At 35.4% G+C, this 18,768-nt stretch overlaps 1 protein-coding gene across 1 annotated transcript in view; it reads left to right on the top strand.

Annotated features, from left to right (window-relative positions):
- Nucleotides 1–9,612, top strand: part of arid3a (AT rich interactive domain 3A (BRIGHT-like)) — a 54,352-nt gene extending 44,740 nt beyond the window's left edge. The window contains exons 6-7 of the mRNA XM_052038274.1: nucleotides 3,389–3,478; nucleotides 6,284–9,612. Of these exons, the coding sequence (XP_051894234.1) occupies nucleotides 3,389–3,478; nucleotides 6,284–6,438 (245 nt within the window). The 3' untranslated portion in view covers nucleotides 6,439–9,612. The remainder of the gene's footprint in view (nucleotides 1–3,388; nucleotides 3,479–6,283) is intronic.
- The last annotated feature ends 9,156 nt before the right edge of the window (nucleotides 9,613–18,768 follow it).

Raw genomic sequence — 18,768 nt, 5'->3', positions numbered from 1 at the left:
CCCTCTGCCTCTATTAGAAAATATTCTCCAGATATCATGGAGCTGAGCTTTTTCTTTCCAAAAAAAAAATATGGAGTGCATTGCTGGCAACCAGATAAATTCTTCATGTTATAAGGCAGACAAATCATTCAGCGAGCTTCATGTTTCACATCTTGGCTTGTGTTAAGCTTGCTAATCTCAACAAGGCTAGAAAGGAAACCATTGAAAGTGGCTTGCAGCAGAATTACCTGGCTTTTAACCTCTTTACCTTTTCTCAACTATCCTCCCCACCCCCCGGCTCACCCACACTAGCTTGTAATTTTATATTTCTTGCATTTTCCTTTCTATCCATATTTAGATTATTGGCAATAGGTTTCTGATTTACTTCTGTGAGTCCTGCATTTATTTGAAAGCCAAACACAAATATTTGCAGAAAAAATGAAAGAAGATGTTGTTTAGCGCGACGCTATCACAGCGCCAGTGATCGGGGTTCGATTCCCGTCGCTGTCTGTAAGGAGTTTGTACGTTCTCCCATGTCTGCATGGGTTTCCTCCAGGTGCTCCGGTTTCCTCCCACATTCTAAAGACGTACTGGTAGGTGAATTTGGGGTTTAAAATGGGCAGCGTGGACTCGTTGGGCCGAAAGGGCCTGTTACCACGCTGTAAATAAAATTTAAAAAGATATGTGAAATTTCTCAATCATCTTAACAGATTGTAGTTATGTAATGCCTCTGACATATATCCCAAAGTACTTGAAAGAAAAATTCCTGCACAGTATTGAGTGCTACACTAAAGTTTAGTAGTGGTGATCAAAGTAAAATGTAATGGAGATGGACTTGTGAACAAATGGTGGGAGGTTCAGAATAACAGAGTTGTGAAGAAGAATAAAATAAAGGCTAATAGTGAAAGATACGACCAATGCAGAGGACTCCAGAATGCATGCTGGAACAAAGATTTAAAAGAGGCTTCAGAATTAGGAGAGATTGTACAGTTAGGAAATGATGAAAAGGGTCTTGTATATGAAAGCAAGGATTTGTAGTCAGTTCATAGGGATGATCGTGTGACATTTAAGGTTGCGTAAGATGAATGTTTTGGAGTGTTGCAAATTATGACAGTTGAAATTGGGTCATGAAGTACTGAAGTGTTGAAGTACATATGAAAACAACAAGGGAAAGGATTATGTCGTTAGGAGCAGTAGGAGAGTTTGAATTTATGGTGATCAAATATGACAATGAGATTGTTCACCAATATCCTCTGTTTATGTGGTACTCAGTGAGAATGAGGGAATCTATGACAATGATTTTGCTTTCTTGGCAGAAACTGAAATGGGTGGTTTAATTGTTATTGTTTATCTTTCTTTAAATTCATTTTCTGAATGATAGCATGGCGCTTAAGGCCAGCATTTATTATCCATCCCAAATTGCCCTTGAAGATGTTGTGGTAAGCTATCTGCTTGAATTGCTACTGCCTTGACAACAACCTTTCCCTCAATGTCAACAAAACAAAAGAGCTGGTCATTGACTTCAGGAAGAAGTCGGACAGAAGATACAAAAGCCTGGAAGCACATACCACCGGGCTCAAGGACAGCTTCTATCCTGCTGTTATAAGACTCTTGAATTGTTCCCTAATATGATAAGATGGACTCTTGACCTCACAATTTACCTCATTATGACCTGGCACCTTACTGTCTACCTACACTGCACTTTCTCTGTACTGTAACACTTTATTCTGCACTCTGTTATTGTTTTTACTTTGTACTACCTCAATGCACTGTTGTAATGAATTTGATCTGTATGGACAGTAGGCAAGACAGGTTTTTCACTATACCTCAGTACATGTGACAATAATAAACCAATTTGCCATATTTTTGTTTTACATTTTTATCTCTCATTTCCTTGTGGTATAGAAGGAGACCATTTGCCCTATGGAGTCTGTGCTGGTTCTTGGAGCCATTTCCCCCACTATTTCCATGTAGCCTACTCTCTCTCACATGCCCATCAACTCCCCATGGATTCTCCTGCCACCTATTCACTTTAGGATAATATACAGTTGCATGTCTTTGAAAAGTGGGAGCAAGCCAGAGCACCGGGGGAATCCACATGGTCACAGGGAGAGTGCACACTTCACATACACAGCACTAAAAGTCAGGATTGAACAGTTTGCTGGAGCTGTGAGGTTGCAGCAGTAACTGCTGCACCACCATGCTGCCCTTCTGGTAAAGATACTCCCACAGTGCTGTTGACGGGGAATTCCAGGCTTTGGGTCCAGCAATGATGAGTGACAATATATTTCCAAGTCCAGGTGGCGTGTGATTTGCAGGATAACTTGCAGGTGGTGATGTTCAATTGCTAAGCTCTATCTATTGTATGTTAGTTTTGCTTTTTATTCACTCAAGTCATTTTGCATTGCAGATTCACCATGCTGACTACTCATCATTTTTACACCTGCCTGGTGCTGCTTCTGGCATGCCCTTCTGCACTCCTTATTTGAACCTGGGTTGATCCCCTGGCTTGATAGTAATTGTGGAGTGAGGGATATGCATTAGGGTTAGGTTGTAAATTGTGGTAGTGTAAGTTTCTGCTGTGTTTCATGATCCACAGTGCCTCATGCATGCCTTGGTTTGAGTGTATGCTAATTCTGTATGCAATTTGTCATCACGGTGGCTACTGAGGAATCAAGTTTACTGTTGCAGAATGTGGAACTAGGATGTTGAGAAAGGCAAATGATTTTGCTGAAGGTCAATGTCATATAAAAGAGGACAGTCATAGATGGATTAAAGATGCATTTTAGATAACTGTGGTGGAGGGAAAACCATTGAAGGTGATGTTTTACTTTAAGACTGGTAGGAATAGCATTAAACATGAGCAGTGACTTAAACATTAGCATTGCTGTGGAACTGAATCCCAACAAAGACTGGAGGTTTAAGTAACTGACTGGACAACAGAGAATTGGGTCTTTATGATTATTGAAAGGAAGGAAGAACTTTAATTCTTATTGTATCATTCTTTTTTGGCATGCTCCAAAGCACTTCACTTTTTCAAGGGGAAAACTCTTTACAATGTTCAACAAACACAAATGTAAGAAATAATGTGCTTAACTTGATTTTAATGGTGTTGGTTGAGGGATTAATATTGGTATGGTACCTGGAATAACATCAGTGGCATATTTTATGTTCTCCTGAAGAAACAGAAGTGGCCTGTGTTTATTGTTCCCTGAAAGATAATGCCTTTAACAATGCAGCACTCCATTTTTGCACTGAAGGTGCTCAACTTGATTTTTCTTCCCTGAGGTCCAGTTGGAGGATATTTATGATCTGGAATCAGATAAGCCATACTTAACCTATTTCATGTCATTTGCTTATATTCATTTTTCATGGTGAAATGTTAACATTTTTTTTGTTTGTTTTTCAGCAGACCGCCAGGAATCAGCATTGAACCTTGCCACAAGTGGCATGAATAGTATCAGTATGTCAGTGGAGATCAATGGAGTTGTTTACACAGGTGAATCTGAAGTTTCACTTAAAGCAAAAGGCAATTTTTGAATAGGTTATGACAGTGTAGTAAAAAGAACTTTTAGATTATCTGTTAAATGGAAAACTGAATTTTCTATTTCATATGAAATCTGATAATATAACAAGTGCATAAAAAGGTGAGGTTAAGATAAACAAAGGATCCTGAGAGAATAAGGCTAAAGAAATAGTTATGGGAATAATGCAGACAGGTTAAACATATTTTGCATCTGTCTTTAGAGTAAATGATACCATGAGCATCTCCTTAATAGCAAAAACATGAGGGAGGAATTAAAAACCACCACCATCACTAGAGAATTAGTATTAGCCACACAGGTTAAGACTCATAAGTCCCCTGGATCTGATGTTTTGCATCATAGGATCCAAGAAGAAGTGGCTACAGAGACAGTAAATGCACAGGTTGTAATCTTCCAAATATACATGGATTCTAGAGAAGTAGGAAAGGATTGGGAAAATGCCAATGTGATACTTTTATCCAATAAGCATGGGAGGCAAAATATTGTTAACTCTAGGCTGGAATGTGTAACATCAGTTATTAGGATATTGTTAGAATCATTTATTAAGGAGTAATAGCAGAAAATTTAGAAAATCATAATACAGCATGGTGGCATGAAGGTGAACCAGTAAATGTGATAATGTATTTGGATTTTGAATGGCATTCAACAAGATGCCACACAAAAGCTTACTTTGTAAGAAAGGATATTGTGGTGTTGGAAAGAGGATTGGCCAACCAGAGGGAAGCAGCGACTTTTTTGTATGAGGGTTATTTTGAACTGGACAACCTATAAACAGTGGCATGCTGCAATGATGAGTGCTTGGACTGCAGATGTTCACCCTGTTAAGTGATTTAACTGAAAGAAATGAATGTATTGACTTGCAGATGACACAAAAGTAAGTGGGAAGGCGAACTGTGAAGTGGATACAAACAGATTAGAGAGATATTAATAGGTTAAAGGAGCAGAAAAAAATGTTAGCAGGTGAAGTATAGTGTAGGAAAACTGTGGTTCACTTGGGAAGGAAGAATAATGAAACAGAGTATTGTTTAAATGGAGAAATCTGCAACATAAAGGGATTTGGATGTCCTTGTACGTGAAACAAAGCAAGCACACAAGTGTAACACCTAATTGGGAAGGATAATGGACTGTTGGGTTTTATTTCAAGGGGTTTGGAGTGTAATAGTAGGGAAGTCTTACTACAACTGTACAAGGTACCCGTGAGATCATATTGACAATATTGTGCACAGATTTGGTCCTCATTTAAGGAAAAATATCATCATTGGAGGCAGTTCAGGATGATCTAGGTATGAAAGGATTTCCTTATGATGAAAGGTTGAACAGTTTGGGTCTTTACTCATTGGAGTTTAAAAGAATGAGAGGTAATCTTATTGAAATGTACAAGGTTCTTTGGAAATTTGACAGCGTAAATGCTGGTATGATGTATCCCTATAAGGAGAGTCTAGGACTAGATGATATAGTCTCAGAATGAAGTGGAGCCATTTAAGACTGAGATGAAGAAAATTTTCTTCTCTAAAAGGATTGTGTATTTTTGGAGTTCCTTACTCCAGAGAACTGTAAAGCTGAATTCTTGACAATATTTAAACCTGAGAATTGAAGATAAGGGAAGTAGGGTGGGAAAGTGGACTTTGTGGCGACTCACCGTCTAGTCGGGCGAACCGGCTCGGCAGTCGGGTCGCGCGGCGTCGGAGCGACGAGGCCCAAGATGGCGGCGGGCCTTGTCTTTCCGAGCGACGGGGAGAACCCGCGCGCGGGAAAGTCCTGATGACGTAGGACTTACGTCATTGCCGGTTTTTTTTGGGCGGGAGTTTTTCTCCCTTAAAGGGCCCACACAAGGCGGGAAAATAAACCAGTTCTGTTTGGCAATCCTCCGAGTAGAGTCTTGTTTTATTCCGCGGTAGCAACCGCTACAACTTGTGGAAAGTTAGATCAATCATGATCTTATTAAGTAGTACAGCAGGCTTGAGCGGCCAACTGACCTTATCCTATTTTTTATGATCTTACGGTCTTGTATGTAATTTATTGCCTGGAACCTAATCTGTGTTGTAAAATTTTCTATTTATGTTCTCATTTTGCAAATTTGTATTATCATATCTGTATTTTGTCATAATCTCTTATTTTGGGGTTACTAAAAAAAGTGAGCTCTGATCACTTTGGCACTTAAATCACTTATTTATTATGAACCTATCTCTGAACACCGCTAGTAACCTTTCACCACTAAATACTTTTAAACCCTACTCTACCTTTTTTTTCCTTGTAGCCAAATAGCTAATCAATTGACTTGGACCCTTGACTCATCAAAGTTCCCAAACCACAGTAATAAATTTATTTTATCAAAGATCTATGTATATTACATTCATTGAATCAATCTTGTCCATACTATTTAAATTATTTATAATAATTCATTCTGTAACTGCAAAACAAATTACATGCTTATCACTTCATAGCTTTTTATACACTTTCATTGCTAAGCGTTTATTATTTTTTTAAAGTATGTTGGCCATTACAGCTGTGCTTCTCATACTATTGGAATTAATCCCCTTTCCTAAATTATATGCATTGGTTACTACTTACAGCTCCAAACTCCTCTTTGGTATTATGATGACCATTATTAAGGGTGTAAGATTGGTCTGGTGATTATATTTTCAGTTATTTATTTTATGTGACTGAAATGTTAGAACTGAGTCACAAGATTTTCTGTTGTCTCCAGCATTTTGAAGTGGCATGTTTAGTTATGCAAGTGTTTTACTTTTTTTAAATAGGTGTTCTGTTTGGTCAAGGACCTGGAGTATCTGGTGCATCCAGCACTAAGGGAAATAACAACAAAAATAACAGTTCCCAAAGCATACCTGGTCTCCCTGTAACTCGTACACCTACATCCTCGTCATCACATACTTCAAAAAACTCTTCACCATGAGGCTGCATCTATAACAATGCCAACATGAGCACAGTGCATCACCGCCAAACACTTTAAAAGGATTTCTCAGGCTTTTAACTCTCAAGGAAAATTAACTTTTATTCATCAGAAGTTTCATTAGAGTGGCTAAAACTAAGGGCCCACAATTGAGTATGTTAAACTCTGCTTAAAAACTTTCCTGGGTTACCTCATGGGATCCTGGAGCAGCTATGTACTACTAATACCTCAAACGTCTACTTAATCAAGAAGGCTGATTTATCATTGGTTACATTTTTCCTTTCAGCCATGCTCAGCTTTTGAAGAATATATATGTATTTCCATGATGTGCTATTTTAATTGAGAATTATAAGTGAATATTGATATTTTTTGAAGGAAAATAATATTTCTGCTACATCTATGATATTGCTTATTACTTTAGTATATTCAGTCACTGCCGAACAAGAAAAGGATAAGCTATTTCAATGTTTATCCACTTATGTATGTCATTCTTATACATGTAGCAATATACAAACTTTTACAGTGGTTCCACATATTTATTATATACATTACTTAATATATTTTTCTGAGTTTCACAACACAGGACCCTAATACAGTGGAGTTATCTTCAGATCATAAAGCAGCATTCCATTCTGTTCAAAGTATGGTCTTTAATGCATTTTGGGGGGAAGAAGTTGGCAAATTTCAGCAGTGGTGCTCACAAAGGCTCCTTTAATTCTGATGGTATATGTTCGCATAGGTCTCCAAAATGCTTGCATTTCTCATTTCAGTGGTTCATTTTAAGTATTAGTGCAGCAATACAGGGGCTGCAATTTGTTTAATTATTTAAGAACTGATGTGCTACCCATTAAATTTCCTTGAAATGACAAAGAACTACATTCCCATTTTGACATGATAACGGGCATACTAATAGTTCAGGAAGTTTTCTTAAAATTCCATTTTTATGCAACTAACCCAAAATTCTGCTAATGAATCTCCGTGAGGTCTTGCTATTACAATCAAGAAGAAAACTTACTGAACCCACTAAATATGTGGCTTTATTTTATAAATGTAATATTGCAAACTGTTCTTGCGCTGCTAAAAACATTATCTCCAAGAGCTAATTTTACAGCATTGATTTTCACATCACTTTATAATAATACACCTCAGTGAAAATATTAATCGTAATAAACATTTAGATATGTATGAAGACTTTATAGTCAAAATATTTGTTTCTCTTATCTTCTCAAATGAGATTGGATTTGCTTGGCATTGATCTTTGGGGAACTCCACTGCATTTACTGTAGTATTTAATGTGGCATTTGAAGTCAAATATTTTATACAGAATCAGCTTTGTTGTGTTCATCTTGTGAGAGTATACTATTTTGGAATGTACATCACTTTTAAAGCAGATATTAGATAGAAAACTATTCTGCTTGGTAGATATCACAATCCAAGGATAGGTGTCACAATCCAAGGATAGATATTTTTGCAGTGATTGCGAAGGCCAACCTTATGCAAGTGTTATATATTCCATGAAAGATGCAATTAGTAAGTTTAGTTTTGTATTTATAGGTTTTCAACCAAATACTTTCACTCAAAGATATTGTTTGCTAAATAGCTGTTTTTTCTTGTTCTAACTGTATTACACTTACACTACTGTTTATTCATATCATTTGTTAAACATGATGTTGCACTGACTGCATCATGTCTTGATGATTTACAGCATGCTGAAATTAATCTTCTACCATCGCACTGATGATTGAAAAGCAAAGATTGTTAGAGGCTAAATATTTACTTCTGTTACAGGTTATTGGGTTTTACTGGATTTAAATGATTGGGGTTGACGATGGGATGGTCGTGATCTGGAACTATTGGAAGTTAATATCAACCACTTAAATAGAATAGCAAGTAAATAGATTTGACATGTTATAAAGCTGTTAAAAGCACGGCCTGTCCTATGAAATGCGCTTTACACTCTCATGGTTCTTTACAGTTTACAGAGCAATATTCTATTGTTCTGTTCTACCTCTGATTAATAGGTTGAATATAATTTGCTTTGAAAATGAAATACAGATAAGGTTTTTATTGTCATTGGTAAAGGTTGTATGGCTTTCAAGTACAACAATTTAAATTCACTGGTACCTCACTTAGCCTTCAGGATGCATACTAGGAATGAACGTGCTGATTGAATCAGTTCTACATGAGTGTCATTATATGTTGCACTGTCATTAGCCAAGCACCAATGACGGAACGTGATATTGTTGGCCAACATGAATGACATGGCTGTGTTCAGCAAGTTATCAGGATGCATTTGGTGAGCTTGTAAGTTTTGACTTTTTTTGGTTTCTAGTATTTGTTGGTAAAAGTTTTTTCCTGAGCCATAAGCGCTATAGTGGATCCATGTTCTGTGGGATGGTGCTGAGTGCTGTACCAACGTATGGTATTTTACTTTCCAGAAGATTTGCAATGAGGATGTCTTTTTATGTTCCTGGATAATAGAAATATTTAGACAAATTTTGACTATGACAATTTCTGCAACTTAAAAATAGTATATTTTAATGTCTTTTTTGCCTTTTTGCTCATTATTTTCCCTTTTTTAGAAGTCATGTATCGTTGCTAAATTAAAATTTGATTGGTAATCATCGTCTTGAGTAATTGTATGCGGCCAGTACTGGCAGTTTACTGGACTGTGGGTGGCATTACTGACAAGCCCAAACGATTTAGTCCAGTCTGCACCTGTGGGCAGGAGGTGCAGTCTAGTTTTTAATAATGCATATGCTAGTTAATCCTAATCTGGTTGTGGTGCCCCTTTAATTCCCGCTCTAATTGGTCAGGTTGTGATAGTATTTCATTAGTTTTATTTTAGTTTTAAACAAAAAGACTGATGCTTAAATGTTTCACGAGGCAGAGATATTTTCAGTTTAAACAAAAACTTGCATTTACGTAGATTTTCATGTTTTTGACACAATGCACTTCATTCTCAGTAAATTATTTTTGAAAATTGTTCACTTATCTCCAGTCAAATATAGCAGGTAATTTATGAATATTAAAGTCTCTCAAATGATAGATGAATGATTTGTTGACCTCTTTGATAGTAATTCAAATAAGAATGTTGTCTGGTGCCATGTGAGAACTTCTTACTGTTGAAGTAGAGCTATGGGAAGTTTTCATTTGACAACTGAACAGGGTTCTCAATTTAATATTCATTGATAAATGATATCTCCAACAAAACAGCACTCTTTCAGAACTGTACTGAAATGGCAGTTAAATTGTAAGTTGAAGTCCCAAAATGTTGAATCTAATTTTTTTTACTGTCAAAGCAACTGTTTCTAAGTACCACATTTTTAGCTAGGGAACTGCCAAATGTTTATGAATTGAGAAGAACTGAATATTGATCAAAATAATGATGGTTTAGATTAATGATATTCTTAAGGCAGTAATTTAACTTTTTTTGACATAAATGTTTCCAACATTCATTATGAGCTCATTCAAAGTTGATTGTAGTGCATAAGAGTGTTGGATGATACTTCCTGTAACATTTTCTCCAGTTAATGAAATAATATAATGTAGCTGAATTTATTGATAATGCTGTTGATTGAGATGCATGGATATATAGCTTCCTAAAATATCCTTTTTACTCTGGCACTAAAATTAGATGCAGATAACTACCTCATCATCTTTCTAATATCAGTTTTTAGTTGAAAGTAGAAGAAATTCACTTAATGCATTACCAGCTTGCTAAGAAGAAAGAGCCTGAAGGCAGTTGTTTTGTCACAGTGGAACTGCTTTTGGATTTTTTTGGGGTATGGGGAAATAGTTTGAAGGAGTAAAGGATTGCAATGATGTTGGGACTTTTTCTGTCCTTGGAATCTTGACCTTTTATATAGTAACATGGTAACAGTAGGAAATAGTCAATTAAAGTTGCAATTTCCTGTCCGTCCATAATACTTTGCTACTCTCTACTTTAATTGCTGTGATAAATGATAATTTATGTTCAGAGATAATGGCACAGGAAGTTACATTGGCTTTTAAAAAAAAAAAAGTCGATACGTTGTTGTAGTTGACCTAGTGACCTCATCCTTTTGGGAGATGAGATTGAATCCTCAGTTGTTGCTAGCAAATGTGATACTTCATTTTTTTGTATGGTGTCAAGCTGTGCCAAGATTGATTTGATTTTAGTGGTAATTTGAATTGTATCTCAGCCTTTGTTTAGTTGATATATATATAGTGAGTTAGACTTTTGACATTTTAGACATGATTCTGCTATGGGATTTGATAAGTTTATATTGCTTTACCATTCTAGGGAGTGGACCTTGCTTTAATGCATAATCTACACTTACTAGTTCTGCATTTTCAAATATTTGCCCCAGCTTCTTTGATAATTGAAGAGCTTTTTTTTTCTGGAAAACATGGTTCTTTCATATTTTTAATAAAATTAATCTGCATTCAACTGCATATCTTAGGGAAGATTTGTTATGGTTCCCCTGCAAGTTAATGTATTTGGAGGGGGAGGGAGCAGGGAACATAGTTATAGCTAATAAAGTTGCTCAGGGATTTCATTTGCAAAAAATTGAGTGGAAAAAGTAAACATCATATTAATGCTAAGCAAAAATATTTCCCTTGCTATCAAAAACTTTCTGCTTGTAGGCTATATAACCAATGACTAAATAGACTGCAAGAAACAAAAGGACTCAGTGCCTTACACGAAATATACCTCCATCCTTTCTACATGAACATTGCCATTTAAGTACCAAGTTGCTGAAAAACATGACTTTAGATTCTGGATTGATGTTGATAAGATTCAAAGATTAAGAATTATCCTTAAAAGCATGGTTGTGGCTAATAGTTGTCAGTCTAATGAGTCCAAAACCAATATTTGCTACCTTGACATGAGCTTTAAAAGTCAATGTAGATTAAATAGTGAACCGTATTGAGCTACAAAAAGTAATCTTTGCTTTTTCTGATGATGCAATAAAAGAAAAACTGTCACAGATATACAAGTTGGATAAAATAATCTTATTGATAAAGTGGAAAGGCTTAGGTTCCAAAGGGTCAGTGTGAGGACTTGCTTCTTAAAAAAAAATCCATATTGCTAAATTGAGAATGGATTTCAAGTAGGTTAGTGAAAATATGGTTGCTATAAAAGCTTGTGACCACTTTAATAATTATTTAACATCAACATCTTTTTATGACTAGACATCCATAAATCCTTTTTGGCTTCATCCTTTTGCTTTGCTATATCCCTTTGTTTCAACTTGCCCTGTTATGCATTCACAACATGGTCTTTATAATCAATTTACACATTTAAGAGTGTAATGTGGTGTTATAACTATATGACTGAAACTTTTGATGGAGAGATGCACTGCGTGTTGTATTAAGCCATATAGACAGTAATCAATATAAATCTTGTGACCTTAGAAACAGAAGTATTGTCCACATATTAAACTCCTAGCTGTTTTAGTCACTAAAATCATTGGTATGAATGAGAAAATTTCAACCTCCAAGGAGCTCTATGAATTTGGGTGAGTAACATAAATAGTTCAGACCAGAAAAATTTCAGTAATAGTACTGTAGCAGAATTTTAGAAAAGGCATGGATTTGCTCCTCTGAGGAACTAATCCAGTAATTAAGACCAGCAGCCAGCTATTGCACTAACCCATAAAGATCTGAGTGTCCATACATGTACAAAGTTGACTGATCTTAGTTGGCAAAGTGGGGATACTCTATTGGGTGTGAGTACCTGACCACCAAGTTTCTGCTTCTGGATACGGTGTTTGTACTGCAATTCATATATTCTTGCATTAAATGAGGATAGAGTTCCCAATGCCTAACCAACCATATCCCCATGAGAGAATTTGGGAGAAAAATAATGTGGGAGAAAAGAAAATCATATTGTTAACTGCTGCAGTTTTTCTCAATGAATTGCATTTTTTATATGTAGTTGATCCCTTTAGTCTTTAAAAATAATTGCCCAGTTATTTAAAGTTATGTAACCATGTGACTTATGAGAGCTCTTTGCTGCTTTATAGGACTATACCCAAATATATTGCTGATCTATGAAATAATTTTTTTTTGAAAATTATAAACTTGGGAAAAGCCAACAGTAAATTTTCAAAGCTAGAGTGCAAGTAAATTAGATTTTTTTAACAAATGTGCTCAGGGTTTGGGTGTGTATTTAGCTTGGACAATGGTTTACCGACCAATTGTCTCTGTACATTAAGTGCAAGTACCTAGGGATCAATATCTCTAAGCATTGCTAACAGGAATGGCTGATTTATTTATGTGGTTGTATTTAAGTGACCTTAAAAATCCAGTGCATTTGGGATTCTGAATTTTAAATATTATTAGTTTCAATGGCAGTGGAAACTTAATTGAAGAGTGAGAGAAGGAGAGATTAATATATCAGAATTTCTTTACTAATAGCACAACATATTGTATGGATGTCCATTATTTTTAAGTGGACACAATTCGAAAACAATGATGACATGGCTGTTTTGGAATCCACAACTATAAACAGTATCAGCTCTGAAGATTGAAATTCCTTATTGACTTTTCTTCATTTAACCTTTGCACTGTAATAGTTGAATTAAAAGTCTTCTGAATGCAGACCACTGCATTCTTAAACTGGCTGTTGATGCTGGTCTGAATGAATATTTTGGCTTTTAAAGGAACACTGGTTTGGAAAACGTTTTCCATAGATTTGCACTTCCAGTTTTTTTGTTGGTATTTAATAGTGGAATTATGCTCTGACAGTTACATTTTTGTACTTATAATTGGTAATCTCTAGTCAGATGGTCCATTATGAGTCAAGAGATTCATATTGGAATTCAGCTACTTTAATTTGTTTAGATCAGTGAATTTGGTACCTGCAAATAGCTGTTTGGCAGAATGATTTATAACCTGTATTGCATAATTATGTAGCAACCTGAATCAGGCATCAATAAAATGAAGTGTTCACATTTAAGCTAATTGTGACCTGAATCTTGCAAGCAGAATGTGGAAAATTAAGTTGCAAATTGAGCTAAGTCCTCCTACCATTCAAATTTCTTGGCCAGAAAGCCTTAAATTTGCTTTTGATGTTTTATAGAATGTTGTTAGAATCCTCAGAAAATACAATATGAATCCTAAGTTTTTATTATGAAATGTTTAGAATCACAGAACTCTTTAACATAACATCATCAATATGTTGAGAATGTTCTTTCCAAATAATAGTTGTTCTTTTTATTTGTCCATTCTTTGAATGGTTACATCTTTATTCAATAATCCTTCAGCTTTGCTTATGCTGAATAATATGCATCCAAAGGATTTGCAATACTGGCAAAGAATGCAAAGAATTGTTAAAATTATTAATGCATACTACTGGAGGCAGTAAATGGACAGAAATGGAAGCATCAGTTCAATTTAATTCACATTACAAATTAGTTGGAGAAGATATTGCAAATACAGAATTGGACTTGCATTCACTGCTTTGAAAGTTTGATTTCAAACTACATTAAAACATATTTTAATATGAATTAATTTATATTGATTTATGTCTAGTCTTATGGTGGATAAATTGATTTTTGAATATTTTTACTCTTTATTTTAGAAGTGTTTTTGGTTTTAACTCATTTAGGAATAGTTCCTACACCTTAATAAGAACCAAAAAATATAAAAAGGTAAAAGCTTGCAAATACCATTAATTTGAAATAAAACAAAATACTACAAATATAAGAAGTTTATCAAAGATGTACTTAGCGTAGTCCTATATCAACACAAAATCTGGTAAAGGCTGCTTCTTATTACCAGCATTTTCTGAAATGTAAATTACCTCCTTTTCTATCCATTTACATAGGATGTTCAGTAAAGGCGGTGCATAATGAGTTGGCAAGTCCATATATAATGATTTCAATCAACTTTAAACAACTAGTAAAAGCTCACCTGTCGGTGAAGATTACTTCAGGCAAATATCTCTAGCAGGTCATTGTAGATTTGCTTAATGTATCTTAACAGATTTTGGCAGGCATGCCTCAAACAACACTTGAAATGTTTACCTGTACTGTATTAAGCTGTTTTCCATCTTGAAACTATAGTGTAAGAGAATCAATCATGCAGATTATTTTGATTATTGTCAAAATATAAACCCAGTTGCTTGAATAATTTCTTGCAGTATGTGACGAAATGCCATTACTGCAAGTTGAAGGGTTTTAGATATTATTTTAATCATTGGATTTAAATATTGAAGAACTAGGTTTTACTTTTCATACTTGCTTCATAATCTACTATTAATTTCATTAAGGATGATAATTGCTGTATACCAAAGACATGAACACACACTTTAAAGAAAGCAAAAGCACTATAGAACATACAGCTTTGATATTGTCCACTTGTCCTTGCCGTGTACATGCTAATAATTAATGCTATATTGATAGAAAATTGATTAGAATTAGAATGAATAATGACTATTAAATATATACTTTTGTGTCAATGTGCTGTTTACAATCTGGTGCTGAATATTAGAAGCTAGATTGTGATTCTCAGGGGTTTTTGAAAACTAACTGCTGTATATCTTTCAGTGATTGTAGAAATCAAATATTGTGCAGGCCCTTTCTTACCTCATGTCCTTTTTTCTCAATTTTGAATCATACCTTGACCTATTTGTGGGAGCCTATTTTAATCTAAGCAAGTGACTAGGCAAATGAGAAATGTCAGCCAAATGAGAAATGAAAAATGTGAGCTAAACAAACTATCAGCCTTAAATCTAGTAAGCAAGAAAATAAAGAAGACATTTCCAATTGATGAGTGAGTACTGTCACACATGTGTAGTTGAATAGCTTCTTTCCATTCTTTAAATGAAAATGTAATGCCACTACATAACAGACAAAAATAAAGATGCCCTTTATTGGAAATGTTTTACTCCACATTAAAACCTAAATGTCTATAATGGGATTATTGGAAAAAATATATTAGTAAATAGTCTGATGAGTAAAATAATTCAAAATGTAAATAGATCTTGAGAGAGTAGTATCAAAGTAATGCAAAAAGGTGTGTTCCTTCTTGCAACTGTAAATTGAAAAATTATAAAAATGAAATTCAGTAATAAGAGACATATTAATACAAACGTTTTATTCTGTGATGAAAACATGAAGACAGAAATCAAAAATAAGCTTCCACAAATACAGCTTCCAGTTTTATTTTGTGCTATGATTATCTCTTTAGTTTTTATTTTCAATGTTTATAAATACTGAATATTATGTATTTGTTTTAAAATGTTACTTATTCTAACGGGTTAGAACAGGAAAGTAAATTTCCCAACTCAGGAAAACCACTTATGCAAAGCTTCAGCTATAAAAATGTGATTTTTTTTTTATCCCTTTCATCCACAGCCTTGTTTTGTGTTCACATTTCTCAATTGTACTGGTGTTATGTGACTTATCACTAGTGGTTTACATTTTATAACTATGACAACTTGTATTTAACCCTCTGGATATTTAAAAGGATAAAAAAATGCAAATGTAAAATTGGCTAAAATATTGATAATAAATTTAAAAAGTTCTGACTTTTACTGTTTTTCATCTTTTGGTGAAAAATTGTATCCTGTTATAGCATCATGCATAATTGTTGGAGATGTTGGTAATCTTAAGCACCCACATTCAGCATTAAACTGTTAATAAAAACTGTTAGTGTGTTTTAGACTGTGTGTGCATTTTGCCACAGATTTTCCCACTTTACAATTTGCAGATTGATTTTGCCAGTGACATAGCCATAGAATTCATGGCATAGAATATTACTTCGATAAACTTTTTGAGTTTTAATATGTACCTATTTTCTTTATATTCTCAGAGACATAGAGTTGTACAGCATAGAAACCGCAAGGTAGAGGAAGCAGGGAGTCTGCAGAAGGACTTGGACAGTTTGGGAGAAGGGGCAAAGAAGTGCAGATGGAATACAGTGTAAGGAAGTGTATGGTCATGCACTTTGGTAGAAGGAATAAAGGCATAGACTATTTTCTAAACTGGGAGCGAATTCAGAAATCGGAGTTGCAAAATGACTTGGGAGTCCAAGTGCAAGATTCCCTAAAGGTTAACTTGCAGGTTGAGTCAGTAGTAAGGAAGGCAAATGCAATGTTAGCATTCATTTCGAGAGGACTAGAATATAAAAGCAAGGATGTAATGCTGAGGCTTTATAAGGTGTTGCTCAGACCACATTTGGCGTAATGTGAGCAGGTTTGGGCCCTATTTCTTAGGAAGGATGTGCTGGTATTGGAGAGGGTCCAGAGGAGGTTTACAAGAATGCTCCCAGGAATGAAAGGTTTAATGTATGGGGAGCTTTTGATGGCTCTGGGCCTATACTCGCTGGAGTTTAGAAGGATGTGGGGGATCTCATTGAAACCTACCGAATATTGAAAGGCCTAGATAGAGTGGATGTGAAGATGATATTTCCAGTAGTGGGAGAGTCTAGGACCAGAGGGTACAGCCTCAGAATAGAGAGATATCCCTTTAGAACAGAGATGAAGAGGAATTTATTGCCCCAGATGGCTGTAGTCGTTGGTATATTTAAGTGAGGTTGATAGATTCATGATTAGTAAGGGCGTCAAGGTTATGGGGAGAAGGCAGGAGATGGGGTTGAGAGGGAAAGATAAATCAGCCATGATTGAATGGCGGAGCAGACTCAATGGACTAATTCTGCTCCTATGTCTTATGGTCTAAACTTCGTCCATAATGACCGTCATGCCTATCTACACTAATCCCACTTGCCTGCATTAATTCCATATTCCTCATGCCCTGCTCATTCAAGTACCTGTCAAGGTGCCACTTAAAAGTTGTTACTGTTAACTGTTCCTGTCTCCACAACCTCCTTTTGGCAGTTCTTTCCAGATACCAACTATTCTCTGGGTGAAAAAAATTACCCCTCAGATCTCCTATAAACCTCCTCCCTCTTGCCTTAAACCTATGGCCTCTAGTTTAAGACATCCCTGCCATAGGAAACAGACAATCTTTCCACAAAGGTGCTACTGAGGTTTTTTTTTCTTAACTGTAGCTTCATCTCTACCATAGTTAACAGGTTACTTAAGTAAGTCTGTTCTATTTGCCACACTTCTGCTTGCAAACATATCCTCCCACTTGGAGCAAGAATAGGGTTCCCACCTCACCAGCCTCCTCATTCAGTGGCTCATCCTCTGTACTTTTCACCATCTTTAACAAAATGCCACCACCAGGCAAATCTTCCCCTCCCCCTTTCAATTTTCCAAAGGGACTATTTCCTCTGTCATTCCCTGATTCATTCTTCCATCTCCATCAACAACCACATTCCTTCATTACAGATGCAACACCTGCCCTTTTGCCTCTTCGGATCTCCCACCATAAAAGGCATCCAAATAATTGTGTTGAAAATGGCAAAGACGATTAAGCTTCAATATATGTATCCAAATATTTCTTCCAGGTGAATCGATGATTCACCTGCATTGCTTCCAATTCCGTTTTGTTACATTTACTGCTCACAATGTTGTCTCTTATATTGGGTAAAGCAAAAACAGGTTGCATGATCTTCAGAAAACACCACTGTCAGTCCACAAGGGTGACCCTGAGCTTCCTGTTGCTTGTCCATTTGACTCCCACTGTTTGGTCTGCTTTATCATTTCAACAAAGCCCAACATTAGCAGCATGTCATCTTCCTTCTTGGCATGGGGTTCAGTATTGAAGTAAATAAACTCAGGTAACTGTGCAATTCCTGTCTGCATCAGAATTAGCACTCTTCACTGCAGGATTGTAAGCGTAACCAATTTACCCAGAGCTGAAAATAATTTTTCTTCTTTTTTCAATCTTTTATTAGTAGTTTCCAAATTAATACAGATTAATATATAACATCGATGTTTGTATATGTAATACAAAGAGATCAGGAGAACAATCATAGCATAGATAATCATAGGGAGCAATAAAATAGAAAAAAAATCTGTAGATCCCACGATCTCTTAGTAAATGAATATAATATAAAAGAAAGGAAAGAAAAAGATTTATTACGTATATAAAAGAAAGAAAAAAACCCCAAATCAATAAGAAAAATTATAAACAACATATCAAACCAAACTAAACCAAAAAATTTCAAAGAAAAAACAAAAAAAAACAAAAACGGGAGTGAAATTTCTCAATAGAAACAGAGCAATATTATGTCGTCAACTCCATTCCTCTAAATTGGAAAGTTATTGAAAAGGGATCTACATCATGTGAAAATATTGAATAAATGGACTCCAAATATCTTCAAATTTAAGCGGAGGATCAACAGTACCATTCCTAATTTTTTCCAAGTTTAAACGTGATATAGTTTGAGAAAACCATTGAAAAGTAGTAGGGGGTATTGGATCCTTCCATTTAA

This window comes from Pristis pectinata, chromosome 24 (assembly GCF_009764475.1).
Source record: "Pristis pectinata isolate sPriPec2 chromosome 24, sPriPec2.1.pri, whole genome shotgun sequence".
Lineage (NCBI taxonomy): Eukaryota > Metazoa > Chordata > Chondrichthyes > Rhinopristiformes > Pristidae > Pristis > Pristis pectinata.
Note: the sequence above shows the minus strand (reverse complement) of the source record. Positions and strands in the feature narration are given on the sequence as shown.